The 22,935-nt window shown below is 39.1% G+C and overlaps 1 protein-coding gene across 4 annotated transcripts in view; it reads right to left on the bottom strand.

The window, feature by feature from the left end:
• Positions 1-22,935, bottom strand: part of LOC131255846 (altered inheritance of mitochondria protein 32-like) — a 66,756-nt gene that overhangs the window by 36,581 nt on the left and 7,240 nt on the right. The window contains exons 2-5 of one of the 4 annotated variants that reach the window (XM_058256733.1): positions 19,126-19,211; positions 18,291-18,596; positions 17,592-17,675; positions 11,263-11,928 (exon numbers count right to left, since the gene is read on the bottom strand). The exons of 1 other annotated variant lie outside the window; for it this stretch is intronic. In XM_058256733.1, coding sequence (XP_058112716.1) covers positions 11,505-11,928; positions 17,592-17,675; positions 18,291-18,596; positions 19,126-19,211 — 900 coding nt within the window. In that variant the 3' untranslated portion in view covers positions 11,263-11,504. Of the gene's footprint in view, positions 1-11,262; positions 11,929-17,591; positions 17,676-18,290; positions 18,597-19,125; positions 19,212-22,935 lie in introns of those variants that run through there. 2 more of the 4 variants (XM_058256736.1, XM_058256735.1) reach the window with 2 other exon arrangements.

The following is a 22,935-nucleotide window of genomic DNA, read 5'->3' as shown; positions in this document are numbered from 1 at the left end:
CCCTCCTTTATTCCAATGTTCAAGTCATTTGCAAGGACTTACATGCATGTATAGTTGAAGTCATATGTGCTCTTGTAGTAGGGAGAAGAAAAGAGAGTTCGGGAAAGAATCAACACACAAGATTTGCTAGAGTACATCAATGGTGTGTTGCAATAAGATATATATGTTGGGTCGTAGGTGCTTGGTTCATGATCTTTTCAATGATCTAAACCATTTATAATGATGGGCCTCATATTTTATGGATGCTTCAAAATAAATCCAATCAAAATATAGGTGGGCACATTGCTTGAATTCAGAGATTTGGGCATGTTTTTACATCCACACCCTCTATTCATTTTGCAATATCATTTTATGGCATGTCCTAAAATTGCAAAAGATCCAACACTTCTGTGGACCTGATCATGAAGTTTTCAATGACAAGTGTTCAACTCCCACTCCTAGTTGTAGTGTTGTCCATTTCTGTTTTGGAACTACCTCATTTTTTGTCTCATTTTATAACCGATCACGCTAGATGAATAATTGGTGTGCATATAACAAACATCATGATGGGGCCTATAAAATTATGCCACATCAACACACCCTCACCAATCCATACCATGCGGTAATTCCGAAAGATTAAAATGATTTGACCTATATATATATATTGAACCGGTACATTCAATCTATAAGGTAAAAATTAAAAAAATAATGTAAGTTTTACACTGCTTTACTATGATAATCCATGAACCAAACAGGCATGAAAAGACTAAAACCTAGGCGTATCCAATAGCAATAGGCTGGCAATGCATTCTATCAATGAATGGATGAAGGTCTTTACCTGGTCACTATCTGCACAGCTTTCTATATACTGGTGTGTCTATATTGATAGATGTCTGATATGTTTAACGCGTTAATTCCTTTACTTCTCTTCTCCTTTTCATGTCACATGCCAGCCCAAGGAGAGACTTTGAAGTGTATGTTCACACTTATATTCCTACCTGTCAGCATGCTGAAAACAACGATCACCTTCTGTATAGCTTTTTATGCTAACACGACAAGATGGATAGAGCTCTGACGTGCATGACACGTTGATTCCTTTGCTTCTCTTCTCATTTTCATGTCACATGCCAGTCTTCTTACCTGTCCGAATGCTGAAAACCACTGTCACAAATAGCAACCATAGAATTAAATCGAAAAAGTTTGAGATTAACTGTTTAAAGCAGTTGCCAAAACTGACCAAATTTTAATATTTAAAGCTTATTATTGTTATTGTTGTTGTTGTTATTATTATTTATATATAAATCAGATTTCCCACATGGATTTAGGTAGGATATGGGATGGACTTTCACCTCTGATCATATATTAGATGAGATCTGAACCGATGTGTTCTCATCACTTCCTTATAAAAGCTATAACCTCATAATCATCCCAATCTTTTGAGTCTTGGATTTTCATATGACCCATTAGAACTTTGCTTTTTAGTGTTCAAAATTGATATTCATATTGCCTTCAACAAATTTTTCTTAGGATGGATTAGATTTAGATAATTTTATGGATCATGCCCTAATATTGATATGACAAAACTGGGACCCGACCAGATATCAAATAGACATAACATGGCCAGTGGACCTTACAAAGCTTTTGGTTGTGGACCCTCTTAGGATTTAGTGTATGTCATCAATTAGGATGGTCTAATAATCTAAACCGTCCAAATTCTTATTACTACAAAAAATAGTGTTACTCCTATGATCACTCGTCATTTATGATCCTAACATTTGATTTTTAGGATTGAATACTAGCCATTGAAAATTCTCCCTCCAAACTTCAAGGTTCATGTATAGACAGAGACAGTTGTAATATATCCTTTCAGTATAATTTTATCATGATGGGAATCTAGAACATGGACAGTTGATCATTGGACCTATCGGCCTGTGGGTTTCAGTGGACGGTTCTAAATCCTTAGTGGCAAGACAAGCAAAAGAAAATTTTCCTTCACCAGTTTATCTCAAACTCTCGATTTAATCCTACGGTTTGTATTTGGTGATTGAGACTTGAGCCTCAACCGCAATTGAGGTAAGGGGATCTATAGGGAAAAAAAATAAAAGTTCTTTCGTGAGACTATCAGCGGGTAATTACACTGTGGTCATATATGACCATATGCACTACTTCCACGTTTGGTGCCCGTCATATATGACCATAATTGTGTTTTGTTAACATCTTGGGTTCTGTGGCTTAATCAACAGGTTTAATGACAAATAAACATTACAGTGGGTCTAAGGAAGTTTTAAGGGCGAGAGGTTTTTTATTTTTATTTTTTAAAATTTTTTTAATAAAACCTTTTCTTAGTATCATGAGGAAAAACTATACAAGACCATAAACATTCCTTAGATTTAAATCACTACCGTTTTACATCCAGATCCATAGCTCAACTGGCAGACTGAGTGAAGATGCCTAGTTTCAACACTCTTGAGGTCTTGGTCATCGATCCCTAGCGAGGGTGGCTGACATGGAGTGTGTACTGACATGGGTGTGTACTAACAAGCTAACCCAAAATAAATAAATCACTACTGTTTCCGGATGGTGTGGTCCACGCCTAGATTAGGTACTTGCCCTGCCTGTTCCGAGCTCGATACTTCACCCGAGCTGATATTTGTGTTTTCCCTTCATCCAGGTATGTCCGTACGTGTGATATTATGAATAAGTTAGATGGAGAATCAACGTCATGGTAGGCGGTAGGCCCTAGAAAGGTTTCAATTATAGCCGTTCAATCCCAATTTCTTTATTTGCTGTGGCCCACTTGAGCTTTGCATCTGGCTCAATTGTTCAAAATGATTGGAAAATAAAATAAAATAAAATGGATGGACAATGTGGATCTAACACATGCATTTTGGTGCGGTCGACAGTGGGTGGTTACAAGTGTCAAAACACCCTCGGGAGAGAAAATCTGTGTACAAAAGAGGAAACATGTATATTTTCCAATTATAAATCCTAATATTTTTTTTCTTTCTTTTTTGAGTTTTTATTAGCTGATTTCCCAACTGAAATCCGTCACCGCCTGGACGTAATCCGTCCGGGCAGAGCTCTGTGGGGTCCACCGTGATGAAAACGACATATCCACGCCGTCAATCCCTATTTACAGATCATTATACAGAATGAACCCAAAAATGAAGCAGAACCAAGGCTTAATTGGGTCACAAAGTGGGTATTGAAGGTCCACCATTAAAAACTTCTTGGGAGCTGCAAAAGTTTCGGATCAAGCTGATATTTGTGTTTTCACTTCTTGGATGGTAAAAAAAAACATCATAGTGGCCCTTAGAGAGGTTTCAATGGTGGTATCATTATCACCACTGCTTCCTTTGGTGTGGTCCATTGGAGATATGGACCTGCTTCATTTTTTGATCATGCCATAAGATGATCTTTTAATATGTATGGACGGCGTGGATAAAACGTTTACATCACGGTGGACCCCACAGGAGGGTATGACGAAATCGGCTTCCTCTCCGCGGATATCATAGGCGCTGACGATCCGCATTCGAAAGCAAAAATAGGAAACGAAAAAGAGAGAGAGAGAGAGAGAGAGAGAGAGAGAGAGAGATGAGAACGTGTGCGCTTTTGGACAAGGAACTGGGAATTGGAAAGCCCTCCCCTTGTACTCGGCTTTGGTAGTGATCCTTCCTGTACTTGGTGCTGGAAATGCTCTTGGGCCTACCATGCTCAAAAAATGAGGCAGCTCCATATCTCAGGTGGAGCCCGCCACATGAAACGGAGGTGATTGAACACCCACCGTTGAAAACCACCTGGGGCAATGTTTATTATGTCACACGGATTGCGTAGTGAGCAACTTATTACGCTAAGCCTACTGAGTAAACACTATGGTACCCACCATCATTCATGTATTTAATTTATCCACCTTGTCCATTCATTTACCAGATAATTACATGGCTTTAGCCAAAAAAATGAAGACTTTCCAAAGCTAAAGTGGACCACACCACCAGAAATAAATAGTGTGAAATGAAGCGTCTACCGTTGAAAAGTTATTGGGCCACAGAAGTTTTAGATCAAGATTATATTTGTGTTTTCCCTTCAACCATGTTGGTTTGATTTCATGAACAAGGTTGGATGACAAATAAACATCACTGTGGAACTTAGAAAGGATTCAACGGTGGAAATCAATACTTTCACTGTTTCCTGAGGTATGCTCCACTTGAGCTTTGGATATATTTTAATTTTTGGCTCAACACCTACGATGATCTCTGGAAAAACGGATGGACGGCGTGGATAAACCCATCTGAGTTCCCTTCTGTTGCATGCCTGTGAAAGGTCCCGCGCGGGGCTATCTATGTGGGCCGTGCTTCTTAAACGAATCTCTGCTGTCGGTGATTGCATGTGAGTAGTTGGTATTGATTTAAACACTCCTTCCCTTCCCTATATAATGCCTCCCAACCTTCTCTCTTCCTACACATTCCAAATCCTTGCAAGAAAATCAAATGGATCTCCTCCACCCTCTCACTCATAAAGCCTTTTCATTTCTCCTTTTATCTTCCCTCCTTTTCTCTTCCTCTTTTGTCTTTGCCAGTGTCAATAACAGTAAGGCCCTGTCAACCGAAGAGCAATGCATTGAAGATCACTTCTCTGCTTTGCTCCACTTGAAACAAGGCTTTAACTTCTCTGTTCCGTACACCAAAACTAGACTCCCTTCTTGGAATCCTGATAACAGGGATTGCTGTTCTTGGGAAGGCATCACGTGCAATGGTGCCACTGGTCACGTCACCAGTCTCGACCTCAGCAAGCTCCGTATCTACGGTCGGATTGATTTTGTAAGCCTCTTTCGTCTTCAGAGCCTGCAGAAGCTCAACCTCGCTTTCAATGAGTTTGATCCCTCTCCAATCCCATCTGGGTTTGAGCAGCTCACCAGTTTGACCCATCTCAACCTCTCTTCTTTGCGAATTTATGGCCAAATCCCGCTGGAAATCTCCCGCTTGACCACTTTGGTGTCCCTCGATCTATCTTTCAATGAATATAGCAATGGTTCGGTTGCTGAATACCTGAAACTCGAAATCCCGAATATTGGAGCATTCGTCCAAAATCTCTCGAGTCTGAGAGAACTCCATCTCGATTGGGTAAACATCTCAGCGCAGGGTAGCGAGTGGGGCATGGCCTTATCCTCGGCACTCCCTCTTCTCCGCAAGTTGAGCTTGAGAGGTTGTTATCTTTCAGGCCCCATCCATCCTTCCCTTTCCAACCTCCATTTCCTATCTGAACTCCACCTCAGTGGAAACTCTCTCTCTTCGGTGGTACCTAACTTCATAGGGAACTTCTCTTCTTTAACTTCACTGCGCCTCAGAAGTTGTGGTTTGCATGGCAAATTTCCGGAGAGTATTTTCAGGCTGCCAAACCTACAAACCCTTTTTGTAGGATACAATCAACTTCTGACGGGTGAAATCCCTCCAAACAATACTCTCCGGGAGTTGTCCCTATCCGACACTGGATTTTGTAGCAACCTACGGGATTCATTCACTAATTCCAAACTGCTGACAAAGATCCAGCTTAGAGATTGCAAACTAGCCCGCCAATTTCCATCATGGCTTGTGAAGCTCGAGAAACTCATGCATTTGGATCTTTCAAACAATGATTTGAGCGGACCATTGCCATCATGGCTTGTGAAGCTCGAGAAACTCATGCATTTGGATCTTTCATACAATGGTTTCAGTGGACCATTGCCGTCATGGCCTGTGAAGCTCGAGAAACTCATGCATTTGGATCTTTCAAACAATGGTTTCAGCGGACCATTGCCATCCTCTATTGCCAACCTCAGCAACCTCGCTCATTTGGATCTTTCAGCCAATGGTTTCAGCGGACCATTGCCATCATTGCTTGTGAAGCTGGACAAACTCGTGTCTTTGGATCTTTCATCCAATAATTTCAGCGGTCCAATCCCTTCTTCCTATGGCAACAAGTTTCAAAATCTTCAATCGCTCAGAGTTTACAACAATTCACTCAGTGGAACCATTCCATCATCCTTGTTTTCACTCCCATCATTACAAGTGTTGATTCTTCGATATAATCAATTTAGTGGTCAACTTGACCAGTTCCAATACACATCCTCTTCAGTGCTACAGTTCATTTATTTGTCTAACAATTTACTCAGTGGGACCATTCCATCATCATTGTTTTCACTCCCAGCATTACTAGAGCTGTATCTCCAAGATAACCAATTTACTGGTCAGCTTGGCGAGTTCCAGAATGCATCCTCTTCACAATTACAAACGATTGACTTGAGTAATAACAGCTTGCAAGGGCCTATTCCGAGATCCATATTTGCACTCACCAAGCTTCATGACCTCTGGCTTTCATCAAACAATTTCAGCGGTGATGTGGACCTCGTCAGGTTATTCCAAAACCTTAAGTACCTCCAGTACCTTGATCTTTCAGATAACCGCCTCCTCTCAGTCGGCAATAGCAGAAGCAATGCAACCTCCATATCCTTCCCCAAAATTCAATGGTTGTCATTAAGATCTTGCAACATCAGCAAATTTCCAGATATCTTGAGAAGCCAAGACGAGATGGAATATTTGGACCTTTCCAATAATAAAATTAATGGTGAAATACCCCATTGGATATGGAAGGTTGGAAATGGGACTTTGTATTATTTGAATCTTTCTCATAATACTTTGGAGGGATTAGTGCCACCACTTATTGGTCTTTCCATAAGCACGTTGCAATACCTTGACCTAAGCTTTAATAAGCTAGAGGGCTCAATACCAATCCCTCCACTTTCCATCATATTCTATTCACTTTCAAGCAATAAATTTTGTGGAGAAGTTCCACTGCTTTTTTGCAATGCTCAAATACAAGTCCTCGTTCTGTCTGACAACCGCTTCAATGGTTCGATTCCACCATGTCTAGGCGAAATCAGCATTAGCCTCATTGTGTTGAATCTTGGAGGAAATGCATTTCAAGGCATCTTGCCTAAAACATTCACAGAGCAATGTACTCTACAGACACTTGATCTTAGTCAAAATCAGTTAGAAGGGCAGGTGCCAAGGTCTTTGGCCAATTGCAAGGAACTGGAGGTGTTAAACCTTGGAAACAATCGAATAAATGACACCTTCCCTTTTCAGTTGGAAAACTTTCCCCAGCTGCGCATTCTCATCTTGAGATCCAACAAATTTGATGGCACTGTTGGACAATTCCTAACAACTCGCAACTCCCCGTTGTTACAAATCATCGACCTCTCTTCTAATAGCTTCACAGGTAGCATGCCATCAAATATGTTCAAGAGTTGGAAGGCAATGATGGAGGAGGGCAAATCCCAATCTCAGTTCCTTAGGAAAGGTTTTGGACATGCATACTATCAAGATAAAGTGACTGTAGTGAGCAAAGGGCAACAAATGGAGCTAGTAAAGGTCCTTACTGCCTTTACCATAGTGGATTTCTCAAATAACCAAATTTACGGGGATATCCCAAAATCAATTGGGTATCTAAAGTCACTGCATGGGCTAAATATGTCCTTCAACCACCTCACAGGCCAAATTCCAGCATCAATTGAGAATATAAAAGATCTTGAGTCACTAGATCTCTCACGAAATAATTTGTCAGGTGAAATTCCTCCAGAACTTACAAAATTAACATTCATTGAGGTGTTGAATCTTTCACAAAACCACCTTGTAGGTAGCATACCGCAAAGCAATCAGTTTCTTACATTTACGAATGAATCTTTTCAAGGGAACTTGGGATTATGTGGTCCTCCGCTAACAAAGAAATGTGGAGATACCAAGGTTACACTACCATCAACACAATCGGAAAGCGAATACAATTGGAAATCCATGTGCATTGGGTTTGGAGTTGGATATGGCGTGGGAATGGGAATTCTTTTCTGGACTCTAGCACTTTGGACAAAGGGAAAGAGAAAATACATTATGTTTATTGATAAAATGCTTTTGTTAATTTTTCCATGTGAGGTATGTAGTCTAACGCATCGATACTAAGTTAGGTGAGGTACATTTCTTCTTGTGGAGCCCATCCAAATGATTGTACATTATTTTAATCATATCAACAAAGTTACAGGTGGTGTGCTCCCACCTTACTGCAAACGTTTAATAATAATAATAATAATAGCAAAATGTTGGAAGAACTCAAGAATACTAAAGCACAAAGGGAATAATTAAGGATTGTATTTATAATATTATGTTTTATGTGTTCAACTAAGTGTTGTTCTGCACACATTTCATGCTTTTACTATCCCATTTGTGGACATTGGTGTGATAGAAAACTAGTCTTTGATTGAAAATTATACGTGTGGCATGTTTTTTATTAGTTAAACCCATCCTTATGATGAAGTCCATAGATAATGGATCCTACTAACCAGCCTGATTGATGGACCAAATGATTTACACGGTTGGGATCCAACTAATGGACATCTTCGATCTGGAACCGTGGTTAGACATTGTGATACATGGTGACATAGAGATGGGTTCTCTTATACATACTTATTGGCTTTTCAAAACCTCAGATGTTAGCCCATGTACTTTAATTTATTACTATCACAAACCCATGAATTTCAGCCTACAAACTCTCAACCCTCGTATTCATATTATCAATCTATCCAACTTCCAGCAAGACCCGAAATATGACAGCCATCGCTTACCAGATCATGTGGCAACATGCATGGTGCATCATTTGGGTCCACAAATCTCATTATGCCATGTGGTGGAGCCCACTCCATCCATGAATGAGGTAGTATAATTGTGGGGCACACCATGTGTATGTTTTATCAACACCATCCATCCACACCACAGAAAGTAGCAGAGATTGAAAGCTCGCTGCTGAAAACTTCTGGGCAGCCACAGAAGTTTTTTATCAAGCTGATATTTATGTTTTCCCTTCATCTAGGTCTATGTGACCTTATTAACAGGTTGAATGGCAAATAAACATCACGGTGGACCCTAAGAAGTTTTAAATGCTAGGAGTTCAATCCCCATTGCTTCATGTGTTGGACACCATTTGAGCGTTCAATCTGCCTTAGTGGGTTAATGCCTTAAAATGATATTTTAAAATAAATGGACAGCAAACATATACATCATGATGGGCCCTAAAGCCCCTAACAGGACTGGTTGTCTCTAGCTAGATCTTAGTGGTAGTGCCCTATCTGCCCTCCTCTGAGGTTATCTCATAAATGGGAGCACGTGGTGCATGGTCCTCCAATTTCATTAGCAAAGTATTTGATACTAGATACTATTAAGATAAGTGACTACAGTGAGCAAAGGGCAAGAAATAGAACTGGTAAAGATTTTTATTGTCTTCACTGTAGTAGATCCCACAAATAACCAATTTCATGAGGATATCTCATAATCAATTGGGATCTTAAGTCATTGCATGTGCTTAATATATCCTACACAACCATTTCTTAAACCGAATTCCAACATCATTGGGAAACATAAAGAATCTTGAATCATTAAATCTCTCGAAGAAGAATAATTTGTCAGGTGAGATTCCTCTGCAACTTACAAAGTTAACATTCTTTCCGATATTGAATTGTTCACAAAACTACCCTATAGATAAAATGCCATAAAGTCAAACCATTTCTTATATTCACAAACAAATCCTTTTAAGAATATTTACAATTATACAGTTGTCAACATTAACTAAATGCAGAGATACTAATGTTTCACCACCATCGACAAAATTGAAAAGTAAATATGACTGGGGATCCATGTGTATTGGGTTTAGAATCAAATACGAAGTGGGAATGAGAATTCTTTTACAAACTCTGACAGTTTGGAGAAAGGGAATCAGAGAATGTATTCTATTTATTAATCGAATGCTATTGTAGATTTTTTCCCCCATACAACGACAATAAGAGAGTTGGAGCTGGGAGACGAGCAAAATATCTCAAGGGAATAGAAGCACCAGGTAAGAAGGATGATATGGTTTATACTTTTCTATCTAACGTATCCAACCATATATTGATGGTCACAAATTTCATGTTTTCGCTGTCCTGTTTCAAAGTCTAAATAATAATAGAAAATTCATCTCTTGTCCTGTTTCGAAGTCCAAATTATAATAGAAAACCCGTGTCTGGCTGAAAATTGGTGTACCATGTTTTATGTTGAATCACGAGCCCCACTTTAAGTCCATAATCATAAATCCTACCAACCAAACTGATTTTTGGACCAGATAATACTGATGACTGAGAGCCCAACTGATCATTGGCTGAAATCTTGCACCGGTGTGCAATGTTGTGATGATGTTACACACACTACTGTGTTGATCAAACCTCACCAAATGTCATTCACAACTGTTATAAACGCTTGTGTTGATCAAACCTCACCAAATTTCATTCACAACTGTTATAAACGCTTTTGTGTTGATCAAACCTCTCACAGATGTTCGACTTACAAAACCTTTCAACCCTCACAATTGATATCATCAATGCATACTTGTACCAGAAACTGAAACAGTAGAGTCGAAGAATCTGAATTAAATATAACTCTCACTGGCGTGTAGAGTCCAAAGAACTTGAGTAAAATATATTTCTCTCACCCGCATGTAGCAGCATGATATACTGATTGAGTCCATCCATATACTGGATCCTCCATTAGTGCAGAATCTCAATTTGAGAATGTTTTAGACATTGATAATGGCACAAAGATATGAAAAACAAAACCAAAAAAAAAAAAAAAAAACCTACATTCATCTGTTGTATTTCTCAAAATTCAAATCACTCCAAACATAGCAGAGCCAACCATCAATTTCCAAAATTTCAATGCAACTAATGAATCCAGCATGATTCAATCAATATCCAAATGCACCCTTTTGTCAGGGAGGAAAATGACACGACTGCCTGCTCCCAAGACAAATTTTCCAATTGAATCCAACTGAGATAATCAGGAGATTGAAAAGTGGGCCACACTTACTCTGATGTTAGAAGATTGGAGGTCACCAGAGGCCGACGACCTTCACACTGGTGATAAGAGTCATCCACCCTGAATTGCACTATAGGCATTTCATGCCATTACCGATAAGAACAATGGATTAATCAGACAATGCTGCAGCTGGCTCATCCCATATGCTGCCCAGAATGAAGATAGGATGAAAAGGGGTCGGACCCATTTTCATTTTATCCATGCTTTCAGGTCATTTCATAAATGAGCATAAGTGGTACGTTGCCCTCCATTTAAGACAAGGGGACAGTTGCTACTTTAAAATGCGAACACGTGAATAACATGCTGCAATTTGCATTTTGGGTGCATCCAAACAACCGTTATGAGGAATAAATGAAAGTAGAAGCAAACATGGGATTTTTGAATTAATTGCAATAAAGATCATAACCCAAGTCATGTAACTTAGTTACCTATTTTCTAGAAAGATTGGACTTCTTCTCTTTCATTTTCTATAGATCATAAACAAAATACAACCAAATTCTACCATTTGAATACACGGGCCCTATGTAACATGGAACGCAATACAAAAAACAAAGAAAAAAAAAAATCTTACTTACTCTAGCTTTTGAAGGTGAAGACTTCTTATCTCAACTGCCTGTAACAGCTGTAAGCTATGGCGACTGACACAACTGCCCCAGCGACTGCAATTGCTGCATATGTGTCCTCCCGTTCCCAACTCTCAAACCATGTTGGCATTGCACACGCCTTGCGAGTGTAAGGCCCTTTGCCACTATTGCTTGCTCTTACTTTGTTGCTCTTCACCCCCTCTCCATTGACTTGATTGCTTTTAATTTTTTCCTTTGGACTTGGATTCTGGCAACAAGAAGAGTTTCCGGCACCTTGGCAGCATCCAACCACATCAGCCTGGGTCTCATTCACATCGCTTCCAATCTCAACTGCTTGGGTAAATTCTTTTGCACTTTTCTCTGCATTGGTTTCTTCATTAAGTCGAAATCTGAGGTCCTGGGCCTTCTTTTGGTCCTCCTCTGACAAACCCATCTGACCCCTGAAATCAAAGTCAACATGCACAAATCAATATATACATTGAAACACACGTACATGAATAGTTAGGCACAAAGCATCCACTGCTAGAACCCATTCTCGGTAAAAGTTCCTCCAAATATTAGTATGACTTCTTGTTAAAATGCTAGAATTGACAATTCACAGCATATGATTCAATTCAGACAAAATTGACATGGTTCATGATTAAACATGAATTCTATGATTAACTGCAATAGTTTTCTTAGATGGGTTGAAAACTAACTGCAGGTCATGCCATGAAAGAATTCTCACCAATGCATGATCCGTCTGGACAATTTTGTACCCATTTATCTCAAAGAATGTAATAACTTCAATATAGTTTGCTCCGACATATTACTATGACTAATTGAAAAGTAATATTTTTCTCCATTCTTTGAGAATTTTATACGCTTCTAATTTTGCATAGCTAATAAATTAGCCGATGTAACATTGTAGCTTGAACACGGACACGTGTAGTGGTGTTGGACATGAATACATGGTGTACAACAAGGTGACTTTTGAAAGACTGATTTGACAACAAGTCCTAGATTATTTCAAATGATAAAATAGTTATATTGCACTCATATTTTTTTTATTTTGCATTTCTTCAAAACTTTATTTTCTTAACTAATCTTGATTCTTACACAAGTAATACATGAACCTATGTTTTTTCCTTTAACAAATAACAAAAAATCATTGAGAAAAAGCCCATCAAACTAAAGAAAACAAAGATCCATCAATGCAATAGATAAAGAGTCCACGTACAAAGAAAGTTGCACGGACATAAGCGAATCAGCCATACATTAACACATGAACCTATTAAACTTGAACATTGACATGTGTGTCAGCAGTGGACACAAATATAAAGATGAGATCAATGGTTGCTTTTGAAAGTCAAATTTGCTGAATGTCCATAAACATTATTTAAAATAATAAAATGTTTATTGCAATTATTGATATACAACAACCGAAAATTATAGCAGTAGTAGATGACTCAATGACATTATTTGTTTGTAAAATGTATCCCACGGCTAGAAGATAATGAACATTATGATTTATGGGAGTCACTTTTTACACATCCCTAATTGATTTCCTTACACCCATTTCCATTTTGAGTGTACTATTTCAAATTTTCAATTCCCACTATTAGGTGTGGCAATCGATCATGTAAGGTTGGGTTTGGGTCGGGTTAGGTTCCAATCATAATGAGATAAGGTTCAAACCAAACCCAACCAATTTATTAAAGGGGTTGAAAGGCCAACCCAAACCCAACCCACGTGACCAATTTAATTAAAAAATATAAAAATAAATAAATTAAAAATAAAAATATTTTCATTTTGTATAAAAAATATAAACAATCAACCACATATTTAGATCTCCTAATAAATATAAAATAAAACTCTTACTACAACCAAATTACAACCATCATAACTTAAGTTTATAGTTTTTAAACTTACATTATATTATAATATAAATACGCATATAGCGAGGAAGCAGGGGGGAATATATTCACGACTGCCAGGTCCGGCCGAACAAACCCAAACCCAAACCCAACCCATTTGATTTCGAGTTGACAAAGCACAACCCAAACCCAACCCATTTGATTTCAAGTTGACAAAACACAAACCCAAACCCAACCTATAGGGGAAATGGGTCGACCCAAACCTCACTGTTTGAGTCGGTCCGAGTCGTGTTGGCAGGTTGGGTCAAGTTTTGTGTCCGAACCCATAATGAAACATAGGCCTGAACAAAATGCCATGGTAGGCCATATATAGAATCATAGAAGAAGTGCAGAAATAGGTTCTAAGCAACAACACCACCCAATTTGGAAATAAGTGTGACACACACACACACACACACGCACACACACACTAGCATCTCTAACATGCAAAAAAAAATAAAATTGAGAGATATATAATATTAAATTTATTGAAAAGTCCGCCAAAGGCGAGAAAAGAAGGGAACATGCAAATATCATAAACTGATTTACCAAAGGAGGGCTAGGAGACCTAGGGAACAAACTGATAGGAAAGAGATTTCACATTATAATTTGTAAAAGAACTAAATTCTTCTATAAAAGAACCATAAGAATAGAAAATGATAGAATGCAATGAAGTGATTTAACTCGAAGCTTTTATCGCTTTATCCAAAGAAGAATAGCATTGACCTTCTCTGGATAATTTGCCCTCTTTAATGAATGGATTTTTTATTGAAAAGCCACAAAGCAATTACAAGAAAGGAAAAAGGCAGAACCAGAGATAATACACCTTATCCAGCTAACCTGAAGCTAAAATGCCCACACATACGCTCATGTGTATGCATGAACGCACATACATGCACTCGAACACAAACACATATATGCACACACACCCATGCACGCACGCAACATGCACACGTGACTGCCTAGAATAAAATCACAATAGGACATAGATCTCAACTCTCCTGAGTCCTGACAGATACATTTATAGGACTTTTAAGACACCCAATTTATCTAAACCATCAGTAATGGGTTCTAATTTTATAAGTGAGGAAGATGTAAATTGATTAGTTTCAATCAATGAGGAGATCAAGTTATTTCAAATTTGTGAAGGGATAAAGCCCCCAAGCTTAATGGTTATCCTATATCTTTCTTTCAAGTGTTTCAGGAGGAAATATTTCGGTTGATCATTGTTTCTCTTTTAATGGTGAGGAAATTACCTGGGCTCCTCGTAGAAGACATTTGAAAGATGAAGATATGGATGAATTGGTTAGGTTGTTAGATATGCTTTCAAATTGTCATCCATCCATCTCAGAGGCAGATTCAATGATGTGGCTAAAAGATAAATCTGAAAAAAAAAATTTGGTAAAATCATTTTTTATGATGATTGATGGCAGACAGAGACAGTTTGAGTGTATATGCCCGATGTTTGGCGCTATGGTGCTCCTTCAAAGGCGGCAGCTTTTGCTTAGTTAGTGGGGACGAATAAGGTACTTACAATTGACAACTTGGTTAGCATCACATGATTATTCCAAATGTTCGTTTATTATTGATTCAAGATGGGCGAATTGGTCAATCATCTCTTTATTCATTGTCCTTTTGCTACAAAGATTTGGGATGGTTTCTTCAATTGTTTGAAATTGCATGGATTGTTCCAGGTTCGATAAATCAGTTTTTATTAGCTTGGCATGGAGGGGACAAAGGTAAGTAGGGAAGCAAGTTTGGCATTTGTGTCTCCTATCAGGTTTATGGAGCATCTGGATAGTAAGGGACAATTGCTGTTTCAGAAATCGAAGAGGTCGTCTTGAGGAAGTATTCAATAGAGCGAAATTGAATGTTTTGAAGTGGACACAAGCAACTAATATTTTAGATTCTAATCCGTTTCCTGTTAAGTGGTCAGAACTGTAGAGGATCTTTTGGTCATAATTTTATTTTTCTTTTTCTTTTGTATTCTTTGGCTTTGGCCTTTTTCTAATAAAATGATTATCGCTTCAAAAAAAAAAAAAAAAAACAGTTCTCAAAAATAACTCATTTCATAACCCTTGCAAAAATACCACTAACACTTGCCCTAATGCCCACCTGTTCTTCAAAGAGATTATTCGACTCCATGGAGTGCCAAAAACCTTAAAATTCAACCAAGACAGAATTGGTGACCCGTGCATGTGCATCCTATAGAGACACATGGGAACCCAACTCCACTCTTACAATACCTATCACCCCCGAACTGATGGCTAAATTGAAGTTGTGAATCTATCCCAAGGCAATCTACTCCAAAGCCTTGTAGGTTGCAGTCTACATAGTTGCGACTTTGTCTTAACCAAGTCAAATTTGCCTTTGCACTTCTAAGAACTGGTCTACACGCAAGACGCCATTTGAAGTAGCACATGGTAGAGGCACAAACCACATGCAGGACCATATACCTTTTTTTTAACACACACACTTCACCCCTCCCACACACACTCTCGCGCACTCACACCACAAGGGGTGCTCGAACCCATGACCTCGTGTTGAAACTCCATAGAATCTAGGACCATATACCCTTAGTCCCTTACTTAATCCCAAAAAAAGTAGCAAGGAAGCGAAAGAGCTTGCTAGCCATATTTGTCCGATTCATCAACAAGTTTAAGCAAACCTTCAAAAAATTTATGATCAATGTAAAAGGATCAATAACACCCATCATCAATATCCGGAGTATGAAGACTATGACTTGGTAATGGTTTGCTTAAGGAAGAGTTCCCAATGGGTAGATATCATAAGCTAGAGCACAAAACAAAGGCCTTGCCGTATCACAAAGAAAATTGGGCCAAATAAATATCAGCTAAGAAAACCGAAAGAGATGGGGATCAATCCCATCTTTAACATTACCTATCTTTATACATGCCATGAAGAACTAGATCAATCCCTAGTCACCCACAAAATCTAGATGATTTGGAAATTAGTTCTCCATTCAATTAGCCAAAGATTATCGAAATCCCTGATGTGCTATCAACATCTACAGGTCATGGAGACTAGCTCAATAACTTGTCTATTGGAAAAGCAAATTGGGATCTGAAAACACATGGTTTATGAAGAACTGTGAAACTTTAATAAAGCCTTACGGGAAAGGTTTGCAAAACCGGACAGGAGAGTGAGTTCTTTACACAGCGAGGAGACTAATGCAGCAATATTGCCCAAAGATAGTGGATTCAACTTGGCCCACCAAAGAGATGGTGAGACAAGAAGCATGGTTGTGGGTGATGAAGCACTATGGCAAGGCTAGGAAAACAGTAGCACCATAAAGTAAAAGAAGATTTTCAATGTTGGGAAAGGATGGAAGATTCAAATATGATTTGGTGAAATCCCCGTACATGCAAAGAATGAACCTTAGTTTCCAATGATGTCGTCGATGATAGTTTCCAATGATGCTGTATTCCTCGGAAACCCCCGCCCACATCACCATTCAATATTTCTTGACCCACTATTGGCCAAACCACCTGGGCACTGGGTCCAATGGGACAACAATGACTGCATTTTCCCATAAGGTGACCCTCTTCAATATATGCCCTTATGTACACCTAGCAAAGGCATTCGAGAATTTCTATTCCACTTCAATGAGAGTTTCTTGTAGTTTATTTGGAAAGGTCATGACTCCTCTCATTGGATATACCCTCTCTTTGGGCAAGTGAATTCCCAACAGTTCCCTCTTATTTATCCTTTTTTTTTTTTTTTGAAGTTCCCTCATATTTGACTTTGTATTTGTATTTGGTGTTGTTATTCATAAATTAAGCTTCCCCGATTTGTGTTATCCTACCTTTGTTTTTTGTGTTCATAAACAGCCCAATACAGGTCAATACAGAGCCATATCAGTGGTGAATGATATGATACCTGAATCTGATACACCAATTTCAAACCTTCTCTTAGAGAAATGACAAATGAAAATCAAGCAAGCCAAACAAATTCCAACATCCCAGACTCGCCACTAGGTAATACTCATGTCAAGGAATGCATCCTAATGCATAAAACTCTCTGTAAGAAATTGTATTGCAGTTACTATTTCAAAAGTTCTAAATTATACATAAAATGATTGAATTTTCCTTGGAATAAGAAAGTTTTACCTTTGATACAGAAAAGCAGAAAGAAAACAATCAGAAATATTGAAATCAAGATGAGCTAATTCAGGAATGAAAAGCTACCTCCACAGTGCATCTACAATTTCTCCTCTACCAATATGCTGCTCAAGCAAAACCGGGACATCATTTGGAGTGACATACCCATACCTGTGAAAAACATAACCAGATGACTAACAATCCATTTTACTCTAAAATATTTTAGAGAGGGAGAGAGAGAGGGAGAGACTTTCTTGAAGTATAAGGATCATTTGTTGAGATTTTTGCAATACTGCACATGTAAGGCCGACATTCCAGTGATCCAGATTACAGTCATTTGATCTGATGGACCATACCATGAAAACTAACAAGAGAATACTTTTTTGAGGAATTAACAGAGGTGGACGTCTATACGGTGTGGACCATACTACACGAATCCAGTTTGAAGACACAATTGATCAATGGACATTATGGTGGACAGGAAGATGCCCTAAAAATCTCACATATTGGACAATAGGCCAAAGATTTATAAGATTTTTTGATATTTCAAACTTGAGATATCTTGGCCCATCCCCCATCCATGGTGGGGCCAATCAGATCACGGTCTGGATCGCTGAAGGCCCTACTTGTTCAGAATCATGCATCTCAGTAAACTATACTTCTTCAACTATTCTATGCAAATGAATTTCCCTGAACATTTTGGAAACTAGAAATAAAAGATGAAACCATAAATAGGTAACTGGCATAGAAGATAAGCTATAAATCAAGTGAATGGATTTCACTTACCAATGACCTGTCAGTTCTCCATCGAGATTTGGACCAAATATAATGACATTCCCTGCATATTTATGGCCCCCAATATGTGAGCAGGGGCTGATAGACACTTGACCTTGCAGGCCACGTGCATCTATCTCTTCTTTGAATTTTGTAATGAGAGCAGGACCACAAACACCACATCTCCGATCTCTGCTCCCATGAGAACATACGAAAACGTATGAACCCTTTAGAGTTTCAGATGTTCCAGGTAGCCATTCAGTGTCTTTCACGAGTACTTCTTCCACAAATGTGTCGACATCAAAATGCGTCAATCCCCTGTAACCTTGCACAGGTTTAAAATCAGTGGAACGAATCTAGAAAAATAAAAGGAGAAACGCTACTTGCAGGCAGGCATCAGCAAGCACCAAACATGTGTGGTAGACTGGTAGTGGTAGACAATGGCAATATTTGAGTTTTTCATCAGGCAGGCCCCATGGTGAATGTAGCCTAGCTCAATAAATAGGAGGGTCAACCAATCACGTGAGCTGCACATGTATGTGGAATGGGATCACTGATCATTGTTTTTAACTGTCTTTTTTTTTTTCACAAACACGTGGCAGACCTGACAAGTAGACAGGACTTATTTTCAGGCCATGGCACTTTCATCGTGGAGCCTGCCTGATGAGCAACCTGGATCTCAAACGTCGGCGTTCCTTTGGCACCTGTAAGGAGCTTGTGTTTTACTCCAGCAAATGGGCACACAGCCGTATGCGACTACCATTCCTCAAAGGAAAACAATGTTGAAACTTCATATGTTTGATGCACAAGCAACCAAAAGGTACTTGAATGTAACATGTGGTCTAACCTGTATCTAATCATGTCTGGAAAGATCAATACATCTCCGTTTGATGTCTCGGTGCCATCGTGCCCCTCACATATAGTTAAGCGGGTCTGTTGAAGGAAAGAAAGAGCAAAAAGAAAATGAAAAAGAGAGAAAAATAGTCCTTTTTTTAAAGAGGATAAGAGAAGAGTTCATCTCTAGCCTATAACAACAGTTGTGTATGCAATTGAAGAATTAATGCAACACAATAATGACTAATTTATCTCTGCCAGGGATGGTGAAAAAGCCGTACTGCCTACTTCTAATAATAATAATATTTTTGAGGAATGCTACTTGGCCGACACCAATTAGTTCGGTGAAGGCTTAGATGATGATGAGGAATGAACCTATCTAAAACATCAAGAACAAGTGCTCCATAGATGCCCATGCCACCCACAAGTGCACGATAAAAGCTTTTTTCTATTATCGAGTAATGCACCCTAGGCCCAAAACTCATGCAAGTCAGGGAGAGCCAATGCATTCCAGAAAAATGAATGGTTACAAAAGTATGACCGACAGTCCACATTCAATGTACATGCAGCAACCACCTGATGAGTGCACCAGCCCAATTTTTGGGCTAAGGCACATTTTCCATGCAGCTATCCTTAATAATGGCCTGAAATGCATAGTGGTAGAGGAAGCTTTAAATAGAATGTTAGCAAAAGGTCAAGAGGCAGGTCTTATCTCTCGTTTCAAAGAATCACAAGAAGGGGACTGGAAACCCACACAGTGTTTGGGCGAATGGCTAGCACCATAGGTTTGCTCCCCACGGACGCGAGTTCGATTCCCCTCCCCAGGATTACCCGATGCACGTGGTTTGCAGGTGATTGTGTGCATCCGCAAGGATTAGTCTCACCTAAAAAAGAGTGGGCACAACCTATTGTTATCAAAGGGGGGGGGGGGGTCATTTGTAATTTGCAAATGATACAATTCTATTTTGTGATGCAAAAATATTGATGGTGGATAATTAAGGAAATCTTTGAAATGTTACGAAGAGGTGTCAAGACTTTTTTTTTTTTTTTTTTTTTTTTTAAGGTAATATTAGTAAGGGTAGAACCCTGGATCACTCACACACGCTACAATATCTCCACCAGCTCATCTAACGAGTGGGGGACTAAAGGTTTAGTCCTTGTCAGGACTAACGATTAATGTTAGAAAAAGTGAGAAGCTAAGCATTAGGCTATCCAAGGAGGAAGCATCTACTTCTGCAGATGTATTTGGGTGTGGAATTGCGTCTTTTCCATCCATTTATTGGGGCCTTTCGCAATGCTTAGGAAAAAAGGCAAAATATTAGTGGAGTAGGGTAGTTGAAAGGTTCGAGGGGAAGTTATCGAGGTGGAAGAGCCACCATCTATCAATTGGAGGTCGAATCACCCTTACTAACACAACTCTAACCTTCCGAGAGGTGTACACAAGTCGATCCGAGTCAAGCTCAACACAACTCGACTCGGCTCGGCCACTTGCTGACCTCAGCTCGACTCGGTCCTCGAGCCTGACTGGCCAACTCAGCTCAGTTCGGTGAGCAGCTCAGGCCAATTCGAGATGAGTTCGAGCCGAGTTCATCTGTGCAGCATTTTCACAAACACATGAATTGGACTTTCAAAAACTTGTTGTATGTAAAACAACAACAATGGATTTACAGGTATTTCATCAAACACCTTGTAAACAACATAAAAATCAAGAAAAAAAAAGGGTATTTGTTTCATATACGTACCTTCCTTGCCACCAGCCACACTTCATTGAGTCATTTCATCAAACACTTGGTGAGCAACAGCAATATCAAAATAACCGAGTCACCGAACTGAATCGATCCGAGTTCGATTCGAGTTGGGTTCGATCCGAGTCAAGTCGGGCTCGGGCAAGCTCGAACTCGGTTTGAAATTTTTTCGAGCTAAAAAAATCAACTCGACTCGGCTCGAACTCAGTTTCGAACCGAGTCGAATCGAGCTTTTTCAAGTCGAGTCGAGCGAGTTACCGAGCTAACTCTGCTCGTGTACAGCCCTAAACCTTCCCCTCTACTTCATGTCTTTATTTGTCTAGAGTCAGTTTTGGACAGGCCGGAAAAGTTAAGGCTTGACTTCTTATAAAGAGAGGCCAAATAAAAGCATAAATTCCACTTACTAAAGTGAGAAGAGGTGTGCAATTTATTTTCCGATGTGGGGCAAACATTAGAGTGTTGGAGTCTATGAACGCGGCATTGCTAGGAAAGTGGCAATGGAGATTTGAATCCGAAGTGGGCAAGTTGTGGAGAGAAATTATAGTTTCCAAATATGGTGTCCAAGCGAGGGGGGAGGTAAAGAAGACAAGAACATTTCCATGCTTCCTGGTTCTACAATGCACCTTCCAAGGTGGCTTTTTTGTTTGGTTAGTTAGGTAAAAGAAAATCTTAATCATAGATAATCTCTAGAAAAGGTCTATGATCCTCCCCAACATTTGCCAAATGTGTATGAACAATGCAGAATCGATAGATCACCTTTTCATTCATTGCCCTTTTGCGCAGCAAGTTTGGCTCGCGTTTGTAACATCTTTTGGTGTTGACTAGGTTATGCCACAATCAATAGTAGATTCGCTTCGGGCTTGCACAACAGGTTTCTAAGGAAAAGTCGGTGATTTGGCACCTAGTCTTGTTAGCGGTTTTTTAGAATATATGGGGTGGAACGTAATAGGCGATGCTTCCTACGCGAACAAGCATTATGGGAAGTAGTAGTTTGAAAATCCAAAAGAAATGTATTAGAATGGGTATCTGGGTTAAGAATGTAAATGTTTATGTAGTTTCATCCTGTTAGGGTTGTAATTTTGGGTTGTATCCTTTTACTACTTTGATTTTTGTCTTTGCAACCATTCAATGTAAACAGATGTATTACCCTTAAACAGAGAGAGAGAGAGAGAGAGAGAGAGAGAGAGAGAGAGACTCTACGACTTCATTGAAGGGTCCCATAATCAATAAAAGGATATTTACACACACAACACACACACTAACTACCATTGTTTGCTTATGATGTTAATTCCTCCATGCGGGAACCAATACCAAGTGACAACAACACCAAACATCACTAAAAGAAAGACAAATTTGTCAAGTTTCAAGACAACAAAAAAACTATTTGTCTGGATTCACATAGACGGGAGCAATAATTGCAAAGATATTATCATCATAGTCATCTAAGCATTATCCAATTAATTGGGGTCGGTTATAAAGATATTATAACCTTGTTAACATCATTTGGTCTTTTGCTAGTTATGAGAACACTCTCCAAGTTCAGGAGTTCCTCAAGGACAGCAAGTTACAAGTAGCAAATGGTCTCAAGCCTGCCATACTTGTCAGTAATTATCCATTTATTTTCATGTATTTATGCATTACTTTAGTTTATGCAAATAATGTTTCATGACATTTTTGGTAGTTGGCTATGATAGGATGGAATCATAAAAGAAGATTTCATGTAAGGTGGCGCAAGCATCACCTTCCCACCATTCATTGTACAAGGAACCTCCAAGGTTAGACTTGGAATCAAAAGTCAGGGTGAATTTCTTCAATGAATTTCTCCTATGATTATCAGGCAAGAGGACACTTTCAAAACAGTCCAAGAACTGAATCACCAGTAAGGTGTAGGTATCAGGCCAACAAGTAAATTCATCACACACTCAAGCCTTGATGATATTAAAATTGTTTGGTGCATAGCCAAAGGTCCTATGAAGAAACATGTGATTGATCTAGATGACTAAAACTCCCACATAACTTTCTCTCCAAATATCAAAAAGCCACAGTGAAACAAAGATCTAACTCATCCCTCCAAACCT

Source organism: Magnolia sinica, chromosome 9, assembly GCF_029962835.1.
Source record: "Magnolia sinica isolate HGM2019 chromosome 9, MsV1, whole genome shotgun sequence".
In the NCBI taxonomy this organism is placed as follows: Eukaryota; Viridiplantae; Streptophyta; class Magnoliopsida; order Magnoliales; family Magnoliaceae; genus Magnolia; species Magnolia sinica.
This window is presented reverse-complemented; position numbering and strand designations above follow the sequence as displayed.